This window comes from Antechinus flavipes, chromosome 5 (genome assembly GCF_016432865.1).
Source record: "Antechinus flavipes isolate AdamAnt ecotype Samford, QLD, Australia chromosome 5, AdamAnt_v2, whole genome shotgun sequence".
Taxonomy (NCBI): Eukaryota; Metazoa; Chordata; class Mammalia; order Dasyuromorphia; family Dasyuridae; genus Antechinus; species Antechinus flavipes.
The window spans coordinates 289,472,194-289,494,226 of record NC_067402.1 but is presented as its reverse complement, the minus strand read 5'-3'; the positions used below and the strand labels follow the sequence as shown (position 1 = coordinate 289,494,226).

At 60.1% G+C, this 22,033-nt stretch overlaps 1 protein-coding gene across 1 annotated transcript in view; it reads right to left on the bottom strand.

The window, feature by feature from the left end:
- SREBF2 (sterol regulatory element binding transcription factor 2) overlaps nt 1-21,558 on the bottom strand; it is a 36,368-nt gene extending 14,810 nt beyond the window's left edge. Inside the window, exons 1-7 of the mRNA XM_051962213.1 lie at nt 21,292-21,558; nt 5,850-6,314; nt 3,002-3,183; nt 2,372-2,518; nt 1,867-2,091; nt 1,242-1,356; nt 227-408 (exon numbers count right to left, since the gene is read on the bottom strand). Of these exons, the coding sequence (XP_051818173.1) occupies nt 227-408; nt 1,242-1,356; nt 1,867-2,091; nt 2,372-2,518; nt 3,002-3,183; nt 5,850-6,314; nt 21,292-21,382 (1,407 nt within the window). The 5' untranslated portion in view covers nt 21,383-21,558. The remainder of the gene's footprint in view (nt 1-226; nt 409-1,241; nt 1,357-1,866; nt 2,092-2,371; nt 2,519-3,001; nt 3,184-5,849; nt 6,315-21,291) is intronic.
- Nucleotides 21,559-22,033: the final 475 nt, after the last annotated feature.

Here is a 22,033-nt window from a genome sequence, read left to right as displayed (position 1 = left end):
CCTTTCAGGCCTCCGTGCGCCTCACGCCCCCGGACCCTTCCCTCCACAATGCAGAGAGGCTGCCGGCCCGTTCTGTGCTTCCTCTGCACCCCCAGCCTCAGCACGGCGCTCGGCTCCATCCAGGGGACCTCCCTGGCATTGTTATTATTCACTTTCTCTCTCCCTCCCCTCCTCCTTCCCGGGCCACTACTGCGGTTTGGAGACGCTCGGAAGCAGCGCTTCTTACCTTGGCGTCATCTAACAAAGGGCTCCCTGGCTCTGAATCGATGGAGTACGGGGAGAAACCCGCTTGGGACCCCGATTCGGAGGCTGGAGGAGACATCAACAGAACGTTCTGGTTGAAGTCATCCATCTTCATGTCCATATCGGTGTCCACCAGACTGCCCAGATCGATGCCCTTCAGAAGCTCTGTGGGGAGAAGCAATGTTGTGCCCCTGAGCCTAGGGGGCCCTACCTGGTCTCACTTCTTGCCCGCCCTCACTGTGCTCAGACACCTCTGGGTCTTAATGGGCAACCACCCAGGGCCCCGCGACCTGACACGCACAGGAGAAGCAGCAAGACAGAGCCTTGGGACTGGGAGGGGCTCCAGGGGTCCCCAAAACTGCCCCTCCCTGCCCTGGGCTAGGAAGACCTTCTACATCATCCCAGACTACTAGGGGACCCAAGAGAGGAGGCCCTCCCTCCCCAGGGAGGCAGGTAGCTCTCCCTGTTAGGAAGCTCCTGCTTCTCTCTCTGAGATCTCTGCCAATGCGACTTCCCTCCCTCTCTCATCCGGCCCTCCAGGGCCAGGCAGAATAAACCTAGGGTCTTTCAGAAGAAAGGATGAGCTTCTGGATTGGCAAAAACTTGCCTCACTTCCCTCCCCTAACTCCCTTCCTCTGAGACAGGAAGAAAACAAAACCCTGGTTAAAATCGGTCAAGTACGACAACCATCCACCCTGACCACGGCCAAGAGATCCTCGGCTCATCCCACCTAGAGCCAGGCTCAGAACCCGTCGCGGGAGTCTCAGAACCCGTCGCGGGAGTCTCAGAACCCGTTGCGGGAGTCTCAGAACCCGTTGCGGGAGTCTCAGAACCCGTCGCGGGAGTCTCAGAACCCATCGCGGGAATCTCAGAACCCGTCGTGGGAGTCTCAGAACTCCATTTTTAAAGGCATAAGATATAACCCATGGGTCGGCAAAGGGAGCCATAACGGTGGCTCAGGAGCCCAGCGGCCTGCCCGGAACAACAACCTCACTTACTGGTCTTCTGATTGGCCAACTTCAGCACCATGTTCTCCTGCCGCAGCTTGTGATTGGCCTGCTGCAGGTACTTAATGTAATCGATGGCCTTCCTCAGCACCCCGGACTTGTGCATCTGCAGCGGGGCGACAGACAGAGGGGACCCTGGAGAGCGCACCCAGGCCGGGGCACCAGGGGAGGCGGGGAGGGCAGGGCAGACTTTTCTCCTTCTATGACTACGCTTTTGAAAAGCACTTTCTCCTACAAAGGAGGGAGGCCCTAGAGCTGGAGCCGGAGGCCCTCAGGGCTGGGCAGCCCAACGGCCTCCTGGGAGAGAGACCCCAGAGTAACTTAGCGAGATGTGGACCGGCCCCTGTGTGCTCAGAGCACGAGTTGTCCTGGCTCCTGAGGAGCATCGGGTGAGATCCCAAGGAGCTCCTAAGCAGCTTCTGCACTTGGTCACGGGACGCCACAGGCAGGCAGCGGGGGCTGGGACGCCCAGAGCCCAGCCCTCCTGGAGGAGACACAGGCCACTCTACAGCTCGGCTCCGGAGCTCGCCGTCACCACCGTGGCATCCACCAAGGGGCCGCGCAGACAAGGGCAGCAGCAGAAGGGCACCCCCACGCACCCCGCAGCCCGCTGTACCTTGGCATCTGTCCCCATGACCAAGTCCTTAAGCTCGATGATTTTGTCGTTGATGGATGACCGGTAGCGCTTCTCGATGATGTTGTGGGTGGTCCGTCGCTCCCCTTCCTTGGGCGGCTCTGGCTGCTTGACGGACCCCGGGACCTGTTTGATGGGCATCTTTTCCTGCCCCACCATCACGGGCATGGTGGTGAGGATGGTCCCACTGCCGCCACTGACCAGGGTCTAAAGCGCCGAGAACATGAAGTCAGGCCCCGAACAGCCCAGCCCACATCCAGGGCCCTGCACTGAGTCCTTGCCCCCGAAGGCGGCCACGGATTGTTTTCTCCCCTCGCGCCCTCCCATAGTTGGGGAAGTGAAGACACACTGTGAGATGGGCATGGTCCCCCAAGGGACCCCCTTCCGGGGCTCCTGTCCACCCTCCCCCCAGACCCCAGCCCTGAGAGCCCAGACTCAGAGACAGGAGGTCAGCTCTGGGAGGGACAGGCAGAGGAAAGGCGCTCACGGGGACTTGGAGGGCGGTGGTCTGGATGGGCGTGGTGAGCGCCGTGAGGGCGGGGTTCTGCACGGCAGCCATGACGGGGCTGCCGTCGGTTTTCAGTGTGGTCAAGACGAGCGAGTCTGTCTTAATGATCTGCGGCTGCACCAGGACCTGCAAGGGGACGACAGTCAGGAAGGAGGCGGCCACAGGAGCCATCAGCCCAGGGCCAGGCACGCCAGGGAGTTCTGTCTGTCTCTAAGTGTTTCCCAGCTAGCATCCTGCCCCCCACGGGCCACAGCCAGGCCGCCGGCCCTGCCCAGAGGAAGCCTCCATGGCCGTGGCCGGGCCACATCGGGCGGCTAGGACCATCCCTGGGAACACCGTGATCCCCGCCCCAGCTGTCCTCCCCATCCCTGCTGTCCATCCTCCACCACATACTGTCCCTCCAGCCAGCAGGCCCCCCCCCCCCTCCTGCTTTTCTCCATTCCGGCAGTGCTTGGCCCGGGGGCAGCGCCCAGGAAGGGTTCTATAAATGCTCGCTTGTTGACCTGACTGTGCCAGGCTCCCCAGTTCCCTCCCCATCTATCTGCCCACACTGCTGCCAGGGCTCAGCAGGCTGTCCCCCCGCCCCCCATTAGCCCTATGGATGCTCACCGGGACCTGCTGAACTTGAGGAGCAGCGACCGTCTGCACAGTGGCCGGCGCCAGGGTCTGGATGGTGCCATTGGCGGCCTGGGTCAGCACCCTCTGGGCCTGCACCGTCTGCACCTGCTGCTGAATGGTGACCGGCTGCACCTGGGGAGATGTCACCAGGCTCGGCACTTGGGGCTGGAGAACTTGGGGAAGAGAGAGGAGAAGAGTGAGGGACACGAGAGCGCCGAGAACCGAGGGAGCGGAGGCCCCAGCCCCTTGCCAGCTCCCGCCTCCTGCCAGAGACAGCATGGGCATTCAGAGCGGGCCACAGGAGCCCCCACAGACGTGTGCTCCACAGGGCTACTACAGACCCCTCGGCTGCTGCGACCTCGCTCCCCAGTCCTGCTTCCAGGAGAACACCCCCAGCTCTTGGGGAGCCCAGGAGGCTGCTTCTGCCCGCTGGTCAGAAAAGGGCTGAAGGAGGAGGGAAGGCTTGTCCTGGGCAGGGGAGGGTCCAAGTGGTCAGCAGCAGCTGCCGCCCTGGGGGGTGGTGAGGGAGGACCCAAGTTCTCATCGCCCGGGAGTTTGCTCTCTTCACAGCATAAAGAGGCAGGAAGGCGTGATGGGAAGCGGATTAAACTTGGCGTCAGCCACAAGATGGTGCTTCGGGCACTGACTACCTGAGAGGCAGTCCTCCCTGGGCCTGCTTCCTCCTTTGTTAGATGATTCACATTGAGGAAGGGAATGGAGAGTAACAGGAGGAGAGACCGGGTGAAAGGAGAGAACAGAATAAATGGGGGGAAGCATAGTCAGCAAGAGTAATTGTAAAAAGAATTTCAAAGCAAGTCTCTCACAGGCCTCGTTTCTCAAACATAGAGGGAACTGAGTCAAATTTGTGAAAATAGGAGCCATTCCCCAATTGAAAAATGATCAAAAGATAGGATCCGTGTCCAAAGGGCCATAAACTCATGCATATCAAATTAAAACAATCCTGAGGTACCAACTCGCCTCTCAGCTTGGCTAAGATGACAGGAAAAGGGCATGTAGGAAAACTGGGACACTAACGCGTTGTTGGAGGAGTTGTGAACTGATCCAACCATTCTGGAGAGCCCCAAAGGGCTATCAAACTGGGCACACCCTTTAGTATGTGCCATTACTGGGTCTGTATCCCAAGGAAATCTTAAAGGAGGGAAAAAGGACCCACATGTGCAAAAAGGTTTGTAGCCACTCTGTGGTGGCAAAGAACGGGAAAATAAATAAAATTGGGGAATGGCTGAAGAAGTGGTGGTACATGAAAGGAATGGAATATTATTATTATTATATATAATAATTATACATTATTATAAAAAATGATGAACAAGCTTTCTAAAATCAGAAAGGCCTGAAAAGATTTACATGAACTGATGCTAAATGAAACAAGCAGAACCAGGAACACATTGTATAAAACAACAGCAAGATTGTGTGATGATCAACTATGGAAGACGTGGTTCTTCTCAGTGGTTCAGTGATCCAAAGCCATCCCAATAGATTTTGGACCCAGAGAGAACTAAGGAGACTAAATGTAAATCACCACATGCTAGGTTCACTTCTTTTTTTGTTTTGTTTTTTTAATCTCTCCCAAGGTTTTTTGTTTTTGTTTTGATTTTTGTTTCCCAACACGATTCATAAAGCAATGGGAATTTTAAAAATTAAATTAATTTAGAAAATAAATAAATTCAGACAGATCCTTTGATCTAACAATATTACTACTAGGCATGAATTACCAAGAGAATTTTTTGAAAAAGAAAAGGACCTATATGTACCAAAAAATGTATAGCAGCTCTCTTCTTAGGGCCAAAAAACTAGAAATTGAGGGGATGCCCATCAACTGGGGAATGGCTGAACAAATTGTGGTATACGATTATGACGGAATTATTATTGTTCTATGGGAAATAATGAGCAGGATGCTCTCAGAAAAAGAAAAACCTAGAGAGTCCGCCATGAATTCAAGCAAAGTGAAATATACTATATACAAAGTAATAGCGATGACCAGCTGTAAATGACTTTGCTGTTCTCCGCAGTACAATGATTTATGACTACTCTGACAGACTTAAGATGAAAATCCTATCCATACGCGGAGAAGGAACTGATTGTGTCTAGAAATAGATTGAACCATACTCTTTTTCTCTCTCTCTCTCTCTCTTTTTTTTTTTTTGAGGGATTTTTTTTTTTTTTTGCGGGGGGGGGGAATCTAAAGTTTTAAAAATATGTTAAAAAATTGTTTTAAATGTAACTAGGGGAAAATATTAACTAAATAAATTAATTTTTTAAAAAATGACAGCCCTTGGTCCCAGAGCTGGCTCCTCGGACTTATCCAAGAGCCCCTAGACCAAGGCTAGGATGGTAGACCTTGCAGACTCCTCACTTGGCAGAGAAGGAGATTGAGGCTCAGGGCCAGGAGGCCCCTGAAAGCTCACTCGTTTGTCATTGAGCGCAGTGGAAGCCAGAGGGAGGCCAGAGGCAGGGAAGGGGTGAGCTCAATTCTGGCCTGTCGCTTCCCTCATCTGAGCCTCAGCATGGAATTCTATGCTCCCACTGGGCCAAGCGCTGTGCCCCCTGCTTGAGATGGCAGGCGGTGCGATGAGCCTGCTTCTAGCGAGGTCAGTCCCAGAGGGCTGGGCCCTTCCAAAGTGGCCCTCGAGGGCTAGGACTGTGGCCACGACCCAAGCACGGTGAGGGACACTCCGAGGGAGCCGTTTGGGAACACTCTGATGTCTGCCTTCTGATGGAAGGGGCTCCCTCTTGGGCTCCTCCATCCGGACAGACTGACCACCCGCTGCCCCAAAGGGCTGGCCACCGGCACGCCTCGGTGGGGCCTCCTCTAGATTACCTTGGAAGCTGGTGGCCGAGTTCTGGTACAGGAGGGGCTGCTGGATGATCCTGGTCTGGGGGGCTGTGCTGAAGGTCGGGGTGATCATCACAGTCTGTTGCTGCAGCTGGGGCTGGGGCTGGGGCTGCAGGCGGGGCTGAAGCAGGGGCGCGGGCCGAGGAGGGGTGGACACCGGGGCGGGGGGGGCCTTAATCGGCACAGGGGAAGTCTGAGGGAAGGATGTTGCCGCTCCTGCCGGCGATGCTGCTGTCACTGCTGTCGCCGTTGCTGTGGTCGCCGCTGGCACTGGCGGCTGGCTGTAGGGCCTCGATGAGGGGCTCTCCAAAGGGCCCCCGGTGCTGGTGTTAGCGCTGGCGCTGGAGCCGGTGTTGCCCCCGCCGCCTCCGGGGAAAGCGCTGCTACAAAGCTGATCAGAGAAGAGGTCTGGAAAGTCTCCCACTTGGCTGCTGACAAACTGCAGCATCTCTGTGAACGAGAGACAGAAGCCATGTTTAGCGTGGCTGTCAACAGCTGCGGAGACGTGGGGGGAAAACAAAGTCACTTTCCCCAAGACCCACGATGGCTCAGTGGCCAGAGCGCCGGGCCTGGACACTGGTCTCGGAGCCAGCCTCAGACACCTGCCAGCAGGGCGGTCCCGGGCATGCTCCTTCACCACTGCCTGCCTCAGTTTCCCCATCTGAAGCACGGGGACCACAACAGCGCCCACCTCCCAGGGTCATGGCGAGGATCCTCCATAGCCGGCCCCTTCCCTGCCCTCCCAGACCATTCCCCAGCTAGAGCCGGGAATTTGCACTTCGAAATGCCCAAGCTCTGCAATCCCCCAGTTCCCGCCTGGTCTTTCTCGGACCTGAAGTGCCAACCTTTGCCCTCTTCCCCCTCCTAACCCAGGGATCCAAAACAAAAGGGCAGCTGCAGTGTCCCCCTGCCGTCCCCAATCAAGTCAACTCCCCCAAGAACACACCACGAAATCAGCAGCGCTTGGCATCCGACCACCAGGCCGGGCCGACAAAACTCCTGTCTAGAGGCGCCTCAACTTCGATGGACCGGGGGGGGGGGGGGGGGGGGGAGGGGGGCCTAGTCCCCCAGGGAGTTCTCCATGTGGTCCAGCAGATGCCAGCTCTGGAGGGGGCATTTACCCCTCGGCCTCGGCCCCCCGGAGGAAGGAGAGGAATATGGGCCCGCTGCCTGCCACAGGCAGGGCCGTTGACTTTTTCCTAGTCCTCCAATGTAAAAAGCTCCATGAAGATGACCACAGAAACCGAAGAAACTTAATGGACATCACTGGAACCAGGAAGTAGTGCACCAGGCCCAGCCCCTTGGCCTGCCTGGGTCCCAGGCTCTTCTACAAATGAAAGGGTTGAGTCAAATGGCCTCGGGCCTCTTCTGGCTCTAAATCTATCCCTTCATCTGCTCCCATGGGCCTCCTCCGCCTCCTCCTCACCCATTAAGGGTCTAAAGCCCGGGATGGCCTGGGAGAGCCCTGCCAGGTCTGGAGGCTGCTATTGTTCAGTCATGTCCGACTCCTTGTGACCCGTGGACCACAGCAGGCCGATGCCATCCATGAGGTTTTCTTGGCAAAGGTACTGCAGGGGTTTGGCCATTTCCTTCTCCAGCTCATTTTACAGATGGGGAAAATGAGGCAAGCAGGGTGAAGTGACCTGCCAGGGACGCACAGCTAGGGAGCCTCTGAGGCTGAATTTGAACTCGGGACTTTGCGACTCTAACCACAGAGCTACCTACTTGCCTATAGGCTCCTAAGACCACATAAATACCGAGTTTCGAAAGTATGAAGTTTGTTTTTAAGTCTCTTTTTGCAAACAGCAATCTGCTCCATTCACATACTTAAAAACAACTGTCACCACTTGCAGTTCCAGAGGAGCAAAGAACAAACTCCACAGCCAGACGCTGCTATTAAGCCAGACTGTTTGTCGGCAGAGACTCATCAGGCAGCAGGCCCGCTGCTGCTGGGCAGCTCTCTGGGACCCTAGAGAAGCCCCGGGGCCGCCCTTCCAGGGCCTCCCGGGAACCTCTCCAAGAGCTGAGCCAAGGAGCATCCATCCCGGCCCAGCACGCCCAGCAGTTTCCCCCCTAACTCCAGGCAGCTTCACGAGCGCCTCCTTGTCCCTTCCCGGCCGTGAACATTCGTGTACGGTTATTACAGACACTCTTTAATTTCCTCTGAGAGACATGAATGAACCAAGGGGGGTGGGGGAGTGAATTTTATTAAGCTTTGAAAATAAAGTTTCAATTCACAGGTACTGTACTTTTGGGCCCACTGGGAGGGAGGGGAAGGGGGGCACCCTCTGCTCAGGATCCACTCCAGCCTCTTCCCATAAGGCTTCACCTGAAGGAGGAGCTAAGCTCCCAGAAACACCAGGTGGGTGGTCCTCCCTTACCTCATCCCTTTCTGGGTTCTAAGTGCCCAAGCCAATTAATGAGATGATGTCCCAAGAATCCACTTTAGTTTATTTTTTTTTAAAGCACACACGAACCTTGGGCTCTCCCAAGTGTCCCCCAGACCCTCCAGTGGGATATTCAGACCAGACTGAGACCATCAAGGAGAGGCTCCAGTGCTGGGCTCAAAGGCAGAAGACCACTTGGGTTCAAATTCTGGCTAACTACCCAGGACATGTTCAAAGACACCAAAAAAACTGGGAATAGCCAGGGAGCCGGGGACAAACTACTATTACCCCGACAACGGAGAGGTGAACTGGGCAGACCACGATGGATCAATTTGGAATCCTGTAACAGAAACAACCAAAAGAGTCCCGCCCTTTTGACCTAATAATCCCAATCCTGGCTTTATACTCCAAGAAAGTCAAAGCCGCAAGCAAAGATCTGAAATTCACCCAAATGCTCAAAGAAGCACTCTCTGTATTGGCGGGTAACGGGAAATAAAGTGGGTGCTCATCAAGTGGGGAATGACGCTCAGTGTGAAAATAATCAAGCATGCAGTCTGTAGTCGGCACACCTACTGTGCGCCTGGGGACTAAGCGCTGGCGATACAGAGAGGGGCCCTGCCCCAAGGAGTTTCCAGGGGAAAAGGGGGGAGATGAAACCACTCAAACACACTGATTTCAGAAAAGCCTGAATCTTACATGAACTGATGCCAAGTGGCGTGAGGAGAACCCTGTGCACAGCAACAAGATTATGTGTTGACAACATAGTGTTTTTACTCCTTTCGTTGTTTGTATTTTATTTTGCTTCTCTTTTTTTTTCTGTCTGACTTGATTTTTCTTTTGAAGCATAATAATTGTATAAGTAGGTATGCGTATATTGGATTTAACATATATTTCTACCATGTTTAACACGTATTGGACTACTTGCCGTCTAGGGGAGAGCGTGGGAGAAGGGGGGCAGAATTGGAACACAAGGCTTTGCGAGGGCTAATATTGAAGAACTGTCGACGCATATGTTTAGAAAAATAAAAGCTTTATTAAAAATAAACAAATGTAAAGATTATCTGATGATCAACCATGATGGACACAGCTCTTCTCAATGAGATGATGCAGGGAAATTGCAATAGACCTGGGATAGAAAGTGCCATCCACATCCAGAAAGAGCAGGGAAATTGCAATAGACCTGGGATAGAAAGTGCCATCCACATCCAGAAAGAGCAGGGAAATTGCAATAGACCTGGGATAGAAAGTGCCATCCACATCCAGAAAGAACTATGAAGCTTGAATGTGGATCACAGCACAGTGTTTTCACCTTTTCTGTTACTGTTTTATGATTTTTTTTCCCCTTTCCATCTGATTTTTCTTTAACAGCATGACAAATACAGAAATATGTTTAGTTTTTTTTTTTAATTAAAGCTTTTTATTTACAAAATCCACGCATGGATAATTTTCCAACACTGACCCTTGCAAAACCTTGTGTTCCAATTTTTCTCCCCTTTCCCCCATCCTCCCCCCCATCCAATACATGTTAAATATGTTAAAATGGAAATATGTTTAGAAGAACTGCACATGTTTAACCTATATGGGACTGCTCCCTGGGGCGGGGAAGGACGACAGAAATTTGGTACACAAAGTTCTGCCAAGATGGCCGCTGAAAACTACCTTTGTGTGTACTTAGAAAAAATAAAACGCTGTTGTCAAAAATAAAAAGAGCCACTATAAGTAATTTTGTACAAATAGGTCCCTTCCCTTTTTCTTTGATCTATTTGGGACACAGACGTAGTACTGCTAGGTCAAAGCTTTCTAGCCCTGAAGGCACAGTTTCAAATTGTTCTCCAGAGTGGTCGGACCAGTTCACAACCCGAAAAGGTGGGATTTTAGCTGGGATTTGGAAGCAGCCAGAGAAACCAGAAGTGGAGAAAAGGCGAGCACCCCAGATAGGAGGGACAGCCGGGAATAATGTACAGAGATAACAGATGGAGTGTCTTGACTAAGAGGAAAGAGGCCGCTTTCACTGGATTGCAGAGTGCCCGAAAGTGAGCAGAGATAGAAAGGCCCGGAGAGACCAGAGCCAGAGAGAAACATAAAAAGCCTGCAAGATAGCGGGCGGCCAGTCAGACCAGGCCTCCCCGGAGCCCAGCCCCCTGCCTAGAGCATACTGGGCTCTTCCTGTTCCCCTCCAGGATCGGTGTCAAACTACTTCCCCCAACAAGTTCCTCCCTTAAACCCGGCCATGCCCTGCCTTTGCACCCTAAGGCCCACAAGGCTTCCCAAGTCTCTGGCTAAACTCGGCCTTGTGACATATTCAACATGTAAAGGACTGCTTGCCATCTGGGGGAGGCGGTGGAGGGAGGGAGGGGAAAAGTCGGAACAGAAGTGAGTGCAAGGGCTAGTGGCAAAAAACTACCCAGGCATGGGTTCTGTCGATAAAAAGTTATAATAAAAAAAAATAATAAACTCGGCCTTGAAAGTCCTTCCCTGAAGCAGACTGTTAGTTGTAACCCAAGCACTGAGCTTGTAAGGAGGGCTCAATAACTGTCTGTTCCTTCCATCATTTATATATACAAATAAGAAAACATCAAACAATTGTCACAGGGAAATTGGAGAGGAGTGAAAGGAAGGGAAGGCTCCCTAGAGGGGCAGGGGTGGAGGAGGAGAGAAGCCAGCGTTAGAAAGGCCAGCGGGCAGGGGGGCGGGAGATGGCGCAGTGGATACTCTGGTCTCAGACACTTAATACTTACTAGCTATGCGACTTTGCACAAGTCACTATGATTGCCTCACCAAAAAATAATTTAAAAGAAGTCAATGGGGGAAGAGCCTCTAGGAGCCCCTAACCTCGGAATGGAGGCAGGAGGAGGACTATGGGATTCAGCAGTTAAGCAACATGGTAAGCCCGGAGTGTTTGGAGAGAAGCCAGACTGCAAGAATGAGGGGGAGGAGGAGGTGAGGAAATGGGAACAGCTGCAGGGGATGGCCAAGGCAAGCCCAAGCAGCCCTTCAAAGGGGTAAAGGGAGCCGGGGGGTCAGAAAAGACAGTAAGGAAGGAGCCGCAGACAAGGAGAAATGGAAGTTCCAGTTGTTGGAGGATGGAGCCCAGAGCACAAGGAGAGGGACGAGCCTTGGTGACCTCGTCCTAGAAACTGGGGACGGCGACAGGCATGGAAAGGGGCTCTGAAGTGGGAGGTGGGGACGAAGAGGAAGCCCCCCAGAGAAAAGTCCTGGGTCCTCAGAGGAGGGAGTTCTGCTGAGATCCTGGAGAAGGGCTAAGGGTGTATGACACGGGCCAAGCAGGGGAGAAGGGTTGCCGTGCAGTGGGAAGTACCCAACTGAGATCAGCAAACTCAAGCTCACCAGATCTCACTCCCACAGAACGTGAGGAGAAGAGAAACCGTCTCAATATGTGAAGGGCCGAGGCGGCAAGAAGCTGATGGCCTTAGACTGAATCTGCGAGCTGTGGGGACGAGACCGGGAAGGGAGGGGGTGCGAGACCCCGGGTGTACTGGGGCCCAAGGAGGAGCGGCGGGCGGTGAGGAGGAAGGCAGGAGAGACGGAGGGCCGGTGCTCTGCAGCTGCCGGAGGGGAAGGGCTGATCCCGGGTGGCCGCGCTGGAGCAGAGACTGTGGGCAGGGGAGGGGGTGACGGGGAAGGGGTGCCAGCCTGGAAGCTCACACCCCCATCTGATGGTGAGACTCTAATGGGGTGAAGAGGAAGCCTGAGCAGAAGAACGGTCCGGGGCCAGGGACGTGGCTCTGGGTGTGATGGAAAAGGCAGCAAGGAGCCAGTGGGGACAGCCCCAAAGTCAGCCAGGTCAGCGTGAAGCTGGGCAAAGGCCTGCCCGACTACAGCCAGACCGGGACCGCGGGCCTGCCCACTTACAGCCAGACCGGGACCGCGGGCCTGCCCACTTACAGCCAGACCGGGACCGCGGGCCTGCCCACTTACAGCCAGACCGGGACCGCGGGCCTGCCCACTTACAGCCAGACCGGGACCGCGGGCCTGCCCGACTACAGCCAGACCGGGACCGCGGGCCTGCCCGACTACAGCCAGACCGGGACCACGGGCCTGCCCACTTACAGCCAGACCGGGACCGCGGGCCCGCCCGACTACAGCCAGACCGGGACCGCGGGCCTGCCCACTTACAGCCAGACCGGGACCGCGGGCCCGCCCGACTACAGCCAGACCGGGACCGCGGGCCTGCCCACTTACAGCCAGACCGGGACCGCGGGCCTGCCCACTTAACAGCCAGACCGGGACCGCGGGCCTGCCCGACTACAGCCAGACCGGGACCGCGGGCCTGCCCACTTATAGCCAGACCGGGACCACGGGCCTGCCCGACTACAGCCAGACTAGATTCAGCTCCACAGCACACAGCAGCAGCCAGAAAGGTTCACGTGACCGAGGAATCGCCCCCTTGGAGTACTGGGGGCCACCTCGAGAAGCCGGAATCCAGCCGGAGGCATGAGGGAGCAGCTACCTGAATCAGAAGTGGGGGCTTCGGGCCTGAGAACAGGACTTAAAGAAATGGCCATTTCCGAAACGTGAAGGCTGGTCCCCCGGAGGAGGGGCTCGGGCCGGGGAGAAGCAGCGGGACAAGGAGTAAATGAGGGTGGGCAGCCAGCTCCCCGTGGCCACGCTGGGGGCACGCTCACACACGCTCGGGCCCCGGCTGCGCCACCTCGGGCTCCCTTACCACCCCCCGGGTCTGACACCATCCGCGAGCCGTCCTTGCGACAGCGAGCGGGGGAGGCAATCTGACGCTCACACATGAAGACACCGGAGGCCCCGAGCTGGGGGTCAGCCAGGAGGCTGGCGAGTGGCAGCTGGACGTCGGGGAGCCGGGGACTTGGCTGGGAGGGGGGAGGTTGGGAAAAACCTCAGTGAGTCATTCGTTCCAGCAGGACCCTCCCTGTGCACAAGGCACTATTCTAGGCACTGTGGGAGGGACACAAAGAATCCATGGTCCTTCTTTCCATAAAAACCCAACCCCCCAAACTTGGTGCCCACAAACCTAACAGAGAGCACTATTCGGGGTGAGAAGACAGGAGGCAAAGAAAGCCCAGGGCGGCCCCGGCAGGAGCCGAGACAGAACTCGTGTTCACAGGGACTGTCTGAGGGAAGGAAGCGCCCCCGAGAAGCATCGGCCAGACCCCAGCAGGGAGCCTGGGGGGCAGGGAGACCCCAGAGGCACAGAAGAGGCTCAGGGGAGGCGTCCACTCTGGGGAAACCGCCCAGGCCGAACACGGTGAGCAGCCGGACCTTGGAAGGCCTCCCGGGGGGACTCACCGGGCCTTTATTGGACAGACAGAGTGACTCGATGGACAAACACCAGTCCCCCAGCTGCACGGCCAGAGAGATGAGGACGGAGCCCTCCCCCTTCCCTCTCCCCTTCCCCAGCCCCACGGGCTGACGGGCATCTTCTTCCAGATTCTCGCGGAACATCCTGAGGTCTCCTGCAGAATGTTCTAACTGGAACTACTTGTTGAAAGGCATCCTGGGAAGCAGACTGAAGGTGCTGGGAGTGCACAGGAAGCCGAGAACTGCTTAGAGAAGCTTGATGGAGATGCAGAATTTGGGGAATCAGGGTCAAGTCCCGCCAACCACCGTCTGCTGAGCTCGGAACGAGTGTCAGGCACCGGGTGGCGAAAGCCTGGGCGTCCTTACAAAGCACAAAGCCAATGCCGGCCACCCAAGGGGCTCCCATCCCAGCGGAGGGAAGGCAGCTCGGAAAAGGGGGCTGAGAAGCGCGATGGGGGAGGAGAAGGCCGGGCCGGGGACATGGGGGAGGAAGAGGAAGGACCCTGGCTGGGCCAGGCACCTTCCCACCCGGAGGCCGAGCAGAGGAAGGGGCTGCAGGGGACAGACATGAATCAGGCAGATCCCCAAGCCAGTCCTCTCCCCAATTCTAAAGAAAACCAGGCCTCTGGGAGCCGCAAACAGGGGCCCGTGCTCGAGGAAAGGGGACGAGCCCTCTGAGCTCCCCGGCTCCCTTTATCATTAAACATCCGTGAGCTGACAATTCTTTGGGCACGGATGATTGGAGGGATTCGAGAGGTGGGGAGTGAGCCGCTGGCCAGCCCCGGGCGCCCCTTCCCCACCTGGCTCAGGTCACTGGCTCAGCGCGGAGCCCGAGCCCGGTCTGGCTGGAGAGAAGCTGCAGGGGAGAAGCTCGAGGCTGCCTGGGTCAGGCCCCCCTCAGCTGCCCCTGGGAGCCGAGCAGTTCTCAGAACTGGGAAGGAGGCGGCTGGAGAAGTGCCTCCCCAGAGACCCGGCCTCCAGCCCCTGAAACACGGCCCTTGCAGCCGCGCTGCCGTGCCCTGGTGCTCCTAATTCAAGATATATATAAGAAAGAAATAAATGATGGCAAGCGGCCCCCTTCCTGCTCCTCGCCTCAGCATTCGAGGCCGCGCAGCCCAGAACGTGGCGGGGGGAGGGGGGGTCCTGCCCTTTCCAGGAGTCGGGTGTCTGGCCGCCCCCACGTGGCAGCAGCAGCGCCCGTGAGGGGCTCGGGAGGTCGGCAGGCATCCCAACAGCCCCGGGGGCTAGCGAGGGGCCATTAGGAACGCTCCCACTCACAGCCAGGCAGCCCAACACCTCGGGGCTTCCCTAGGCAGCCTTTCCCCCCAACCGCCCAGACCTGCATCCTGCCCCGAGCACAGCCCCTGGCTCATGCGGCGAGTGTCTGAGGAGGGGCCCGAGCCCCAAGTGCAGCCCCCTGCCCCTGCGTGAGGAGGGGTGCGACTGGTCCGCCTTCCGCCGCCTCTGGACCCCCCGTGTAGCCCACCTAACCAGGGGAGCCAGGAGGGCTCCCCCTCTCAGCCTCCGAAAGCCCTTCCCAGGGGGAGGCCGGCCTTCTGGGCTCCGGGCCCAGGGCTTTCCCACCTCTGGGGGCCCTGAGGGCCGGGCTGCGGGAGGCGCCACAGGGCCCTGATGCCTGGCAGGAAGCCCGGAGAGGCCCTGGGAGGCCAGGGGCCGGCAGTCGGGGACCAGGTGCGGCCTCGGGGAGAGAGCGCGGCTGGGGGTCACCCGGAGGCCGGGCCACAAGGGGGCGGCCCCCCCGCAGCCCAGAAGCCAGGCGAGCCTCAGGGCCCGGGACCTCTAGGGGCAAACACTGGCCCCCAGGGGCCCCTCCCCGGGCAGGCTGCAGAAAGGCCTCCCATTTCAAAACAAAACTGCCAGAGAGGCCGGGGGGAAGTCCCAGGGCAGCAGGCAACAAGCACTCGCTGGCACCTGTTGTGCGCCAGGCCTGCTGCTAGGAGGCAGAGCGGAGGTCCCTCCCCCCGGGGGCCCGACCCTGCGCTGGCGAGAGGGACTCGGAGAAAAGCTCTATGGGGGACCTAGCAGGAGACGGGGAAGGGGAGGAAGGGCCAGGAGCCTGTCCTAGCCGGAGGCGAGCATGTCGGGGGCCAGGAGGCAGGGCCTTGTGCTGGCCCCCTTCAGGGATGAAGCAGCCCTTCCTCCTCCTCCCTGTCGGGGCTGGCCAGGACAGCGGGCCCCCCACAGCCACTCAACTGCTTCCCACTCCTGGGCAGGCTCCAAGGCCTCCAAGCAAAGCATCCTCCCGGGTAGCCCCAGGCTCTCTAGGAAAAAGGAGGGGCAGCTAAAGCGGAGACCCAGGGTCGGGGGTCAATGCCCCCCGCACGTCGGAGACCCGGGCAAGCCCCACAGGGAAGGAGGCGGGCAGACCCTGCGGGAGCCTTTCCTGCAGGAGGACCCCAGCGGGCTGCCGGCAGGTGGGCCTTCCTCGGCACAGGCCATTCCAACAATGGAGGCTGCTTTTCCTGAGCCCCCCCAGCCCTTCCTAGAAGCCGGAGTGTGTCCGAGGCAGGCCTGCCCGCAGAGAGAAGGGGACCCCCAGCTTGGGGCCCCCAACACACGCAAGAAGCACCTGCTGTCCGCGAGGCGGCGACGAACCCCAGCCCAGATGGGGGACCCCAGCCGCGAGGGGCAGAGGTGGCCCGCAGCCTGCTGCCCAGCCAGGCCACGTCGCCTCCAGCAGGGAGACAAGCTACGGGCTCCAGAGCTCCCAGCGGGCAGGGCTCCCAAATGAGCGGCTCTCGGCTCTCCTGGGGCCCCGAGGCACCCACTAAAGCCCAGGCCTGGATGCAGCAGGCACTCAGTGACTGCTGCATTAGCTGCCACCCCCTTGGCCCCCTCCCCCTCCTGATGAGGAGGATGTGAGTTCAAATCCCACTTGAGTCACTTCCTGCCTCTGTGGCCATGCTCAGGAAACTCTCGAAACCTCGGTTTCCTCATCGGTAAATGAAGGCTCGGTCTCCCAAGCCCCCAGAGCACTCGGCCCCGGCGCCCGCTCCCCTCTGGCAGCACTCCCTCTCTCCCGTCGGCCCCGGTGCCGCCCCCAGAGCACGGAAGCTCCCGGAAGGCCCGGCCTGTCGGCACTTTTGCCCTTCTGTCTCTGGAGCGGCCTAGCTCGGTGCCCGGTGCACAGTAGGCGCTTAATAAATGCACGCTGCCTGACTCCAGCGCAGGAGGATTTCCTCTCGGCCCTCCCTCGCCCTCCTGGTCCCCGGCGAACCCACCACCTCCCTGCTCCCCACCCTCTCAGGGGCACGGCTGAGGCCGCCCTGTCCCCGGTCCTGGAGTCCCCGGCCTGTCCTTTGTAGCTCACCATCCCTACGCCCCCCTCTGGTCCGGCCCCCCGAGGCACTGCCACCCCAGGGCCTCGGCTCTGTCCATCCGTAGAATGGGAGAGCAGGACCGTCGGGGGCTCTGGAGGAGGGTGCTGTTCTCACCCCAGGACCCGGCTCCCCCCCATCCTGCCCTGGCCTGCCCCGGACGCCCTCCTGGTGCGGGCTCACCCAGGCACACCGGCCCCCCAGCCAGCCTGCTTGGTCTCCCACAGGAGGAGACCGTCCCTCCCGACACCCCGGGCTGCCTCCTCCTTTCTCTGCTCCCCGGGCCTCAGTTTTCCCATCTGTAACATGAGGGGACCGGACCGCGCTGGGAAGGACAGGCTCAAACAAGCGCCACGTCTGGCGGGAGAGGCCCCGCCACAAGCCACCTCCCCCGGCTCACGAGGAGCCCACGGCCAGCCTGCCAGGGCCTGCGCTTGGGACAAGCAGTGCAGATGGCCTGAGGCCGGAGCAGCTTTCCCTGGCCTGGGGAGGTGTCGGGCTCCGGGAAGCAGAGGGGCCTCGAGGGAGGATGGGAGGCCAGGCCGGGGAGCGGACTAAGAGCCCCCTGAGAGAAGGGGCAGCCACTGCCCACCGGGAGCCTGGCCTCGGGTCCCCGTTTCCTCGTCCCCAGAATGAGCGGCTCCGGCTGAGGAAGGGGGAGAGAAGGGCTGCTTGCCCAGGGCCCCCCACGGTCCTCGGCCCGAGCGGCCTTCCCCACCCCTGGCAGGGGCTGGGAAGGGCCCGGAGCAAGCCCTGAGTCTCACCAGGAGTTTCATAACCTGCTTCCTCACCCCCCTAGTTTTTATCATGGCTCAAAACAAGCTGGCACACCGGGCAGACCTGTTCCACGGGGCGGGGGAGGATGCCCCCAGAGAGCCACCGGGGCAGGGGAGCTAAGTGCGCAAGAGACCCCTCCCCTCCCCACGGGAGGGCGCCTTGGGAGGGGCCGGGGCTTGGGGGGAAGGCCCCGGGCTGGAACACAGGGCTCCCTGTGAACTCCACCTTTCCGAGGCGGGCCTGGGACTCGGCCGCTCCCTGGGAACGCCACAAAGTCAACAGGGGTTGGGAGTCGGAGCCGGGGCAGCAGCAGGAGCCCAGTGACTGGGCCTTCTGTGAGCGCTCTCACCAAAGCCCCCCACCTGCTATAAACACTCGTGTGGAGCCCTCCCCCAAGTCTGCCGGAGACGGCGCAGCCTCCAGGGCCGGGGCCTGTGTAAGGGCGCCTCCCTCAGTAACCCAGAGCTCCCGAGGGCCCCGCACTCTCCGAGGGCTGCAGGTTTTCCCACTGGCGGAGTCAGGGAGGGTCGCGGGGCCCGCGGGTGACTGGGATTTCGGAGGGCCTCCCTTTCCCCCGCAGAGCTCAGGGCCGGCCACTTTAACCTCTGGATCTCAGGACGTGAAGGGCTCGGGCTCCAAAGCTAAGGGATCGGAGGCTCCTCAGCCTCAGGCCCCGAGGACACAGGTCCCGGAGGGCAAGTAAATAAGAAGGGGAGAAGGAGCCATCACTAAAAATCCAGAAGCTACTGTGTTTCCCGATAATAAGACCTATCCCGAAAAATAAGCCCTCCCCGTACTGTGTAAGATTCCTCTAAAATACGCCCTCCCCGAAAATAAGCCCTCTGGCGGTTTTTCTGTCCAAAAAAAATGATAAGACAGTGTCTTATTATCGGGGAAACACGGTAGTTCGGTCACCTCGCCCCCATAACCTTCCTCAGCGCTCGCACAGAAGCTGCCCGGGCCAGGCTCACGCCCCCAAGGGGCAGCAGACCAGGGAGGCTGGGGTCCGCACCTTCCCCCCGCCAGGGAGACGGCTGCTATCCAACCCCCCCGCCCAGAGAAAGGGCCTTCAGCCGGACGCAAGTGTCCTAGGGAATAGCCCACAACCTGCTCCCTGAGGAACCGTCTCAGGGGCTTCCCCCAGGCTTTTCTGCAGATGAGGAAACCGAGGCAGCGGGACCGGCCCCGGGGCCTGAGCTGCTGACTGAGCCCGCGGGGCCCCCGAGCCAGTGCCGAGGGGGCGCACGGGCCCGAGGGGCCTCAGAAGGGACAGAGGGCGGCCTCTAGAACTGTTTCCCAGGAAGGAAAAGACAAGGCCTCCATGACAATGGTGCCCTCTGAGAGTCGGGGAGCATCCAGGAGCTACCCTGGGGAAAGGCGGAGCCTTCCAGAAGTCAGTCCGTGTCCTTCCGTCCGTCTGTCCGTCTCCCTCTCTGTTTCTCTCTCTGTCTCTCTCAACACAGGATACTGGCTCTGGCGCCCAGGGGGCCGGGCCGCCCGGGGGGAGGTGGCCAGGCCCTTCCAGCTCCAGATTTTGCACCAGACCTGGAGTGGGGCTGAGGTCCCCACCCGCACCTTCCGGGAAGGCAGCAGGAAGCCCTTGTGAGTTAGACCCCAGGGGCCAGAGAGCAGGAACAGCGTGGCCCTGAGCCGCTCCTCCCTAACCCGGGCTCTGGGGCCCCGGGGAGAGGAGAGCTCCTCTGGTCCGGCCTTCAGCAGGGTGAGGGCCCGAGGGGCCGGCCCGGCTACGCGTTGCTAGGCGACCGTCTGCTTTATCTGGATGGGCCTCAGGCCTCTCTCTGCAGACTAGGGTGCTGGGGCTGGGTGACAGAGGCCCCGGGCTGCGGGATTAAACAGTGACCAGCCTCAGAATCCCTACTGCGTGGGGAGGGCGGCGGGGGGCAGCCCTGGGCCCGAGGCCCCTTCTCCTGGGCCGGCCTGAGGCCTGAGCTCGAACCCGCCCGCTGCTGGCCTCCCCAGCCCGGCTCTGCCATTAACTCCCCAGCGACTGCCCTCTCCAGCCTCGGTTTCCCCCTCTGCAAACGGCCGAGCTGGGAGTTAACAGAGCCCATTTTACAGAGGAGAAAGTAGAGCCTCAGAGAGCGGCCTCCCCCCATCCCCCGCTGCCTCCTCCCCCTCCAGGGCTGCTTTCTCTCTTGGGCCAGGGGTTCCTGGCGAGCTGCAAACCAAGAAAAGACACTTCTTCCCTGTCCCTGCTCCCGGGGGGAAACCAGAGGAAGGAGCTGTCAGAGGATGTTTGCCAAGGGAGCGGCCGGTCCCGCTGGGGAAGGGCCTGGACGATGTGTCAGAGCAGCCGTTCCATGACACCACGGCCCCCACCCCAAAGTGGGGAAAGTCAGACAGGAAACCAGGTGTGGTCCGGCCCAGGGAGTTTCGGCAGCGAGGAGTGGGAGGGGGATCCGGAGGGAGCCGCCCTGGGGGTGGGGAGGGGACGGGGGCGCTCTTCCAGCCCAGGCTGTCCCCCTGGTCCCCACCAGCCGATCCCTGGTCATCTGAGGTCCCCAACGGCCCACGGCTGCTTCCCAGGCTCTACCCCCAGGCTTCTCTGGGACTTTCTCACCCACAAAACCTCAACCTGGAAGTTCCCTCATCCGACCCCGAGCGCGCGCCCTCCCTGACTGCCGGGGCCCCTGTCAGGAATTCCCCCCTCCTTGGCCCCCACGCAGCCCTTCCCCGCCGTCCGGGGAGCCCCAGGGCAGCGCCTCCTTCCTTCCCTCCGTCCAAGCGGAGGCTCCCTTCGGACACTTGCAGCCCCAAGCTGCGCTGCCTCCCGCGCCCTAAAAAGGGTCCCACGGAAGCGCCGGGCACCCAGACGGACCTGGAGCGCTCCCGGGCTGCCTGTGAGGGAGGACCCCGTCCGCTGGTCACCGCCACCCAAACTGCCCGGCGGCCCCACCCGGCAGGGAAGGGGGGGCGCAGCGGCCACGCCCCCGCGGGCACCGGCTTCAGCTCCCCCCTTCCCAAAACAAGTCAGCAAGTGCCAGCCCCCAGCCCCAACTCCCGGGGAGGCCCTTCTCCTGGCCCTTAGGGCCCCCAGCCCGAGAGCTCAGCTCCGACGCCCCGTGTCCCGGGCCTCAGTGGAAAGGTTGGGAACATCACCCAGAGGCCCCTCCTCACCTAGGACCCCGGGCCTGCCTCTGGAGGACTTTGGAAACGTCAGAGCGGCTCACCCTGCGGGCAGGGGCCCCCTCCCCCATTAGGTCAGCTCCATCCGGGGGCACCCGAGCATGGGGTATCGCCCGATACCGGGGTGGGCACGAGGGTGCCCCTCCAAGCCCCGGAAAGGGACGCGGACTCTGGGCAACTCGGTTCTCCTGCCAAAACACCTCTACCTCCGGGACCCCGGGCACCTGCCCCAGACGCCCCCGGGCCTCGGCACTCAAGGTGTGACAGCTGCACGTGGGGGGCGGGGGCGAGGCGCTGGGGAAGGGGGACAAGCCGGCACCGCACGTGGGCAAGGCTCTGTGGGCGTGGGGGACAGGGACGCCGGATGCTCTGGACGGCGCTGGGGAGGGGGAGCGGAGGGGGAGGGGGAGGGGGAGCGGCGGGGGAGGGGGAGCGGCGGGGGCGGGGGGGGGGTGCCGCGCAGGCGCACTCGCGGCCACTACTCACCATCGATGTCCCCCAGGGTGAGCTCGTCTCCCAGCTCCGTGAGAGTGTCCATGGTCTCCAGAGCGCCCAGTTCGCCGCCGCTCGCCTCCATCGCCCGATCTGGGCGCCGGGCCCTCGGTTCTCTTCCGACCCTCAGCGAGACGCGGGGGCGGCGCCGCTGCGGCCGACGCCCATATCCCCTAGTTTGGTCCTAGCCGGACAGAGTCTCACCGGCTCGCGCCAGCAGCCGCCATCTTCGCGCGGCCCCGGGATGTCTCGGGGAGGGGGCGGGGCCTCGCGGGCGGGGTTCCCCGCCCCCGCCCCCTTTAGGCCCCGCCTCCCAGCGCGCGCTTCGTTGTTTGTTGTCTATGAGACCAGGTTGTCGGCGGCCAATGAGCAGACGGCCCGGCGCGTGGGGTGATGGCGCGTCACCGATCAGCAGCTCCTATTTGCATGGCCGGACCCCGCCCTCTCCTGGAACCACCCTCCCATCCCCCCCGCAGCGAATCGGAGCGGGAAGCGGCTGGGGCTCGGCCGCCCGCCCCCGCCCGGCTTTAAAGGGGCCGCTCCGCCTTCTTCCCCTCCTATCCCACGCGGTTACTTCTGCTCGGCGCCCCTTTAACTCCCCAGCTCAGCGGACCCCGCCCTCCTCAGTCTTCCTCCCCTCCCCCCCGACCTCTACGAAGATGGGATACGCCCCTAGATCGTCAGGGAAACTTGGAGTCCTTCTGCCTTCCCCGGCCCTGGCTATCTGAGCAGAGTG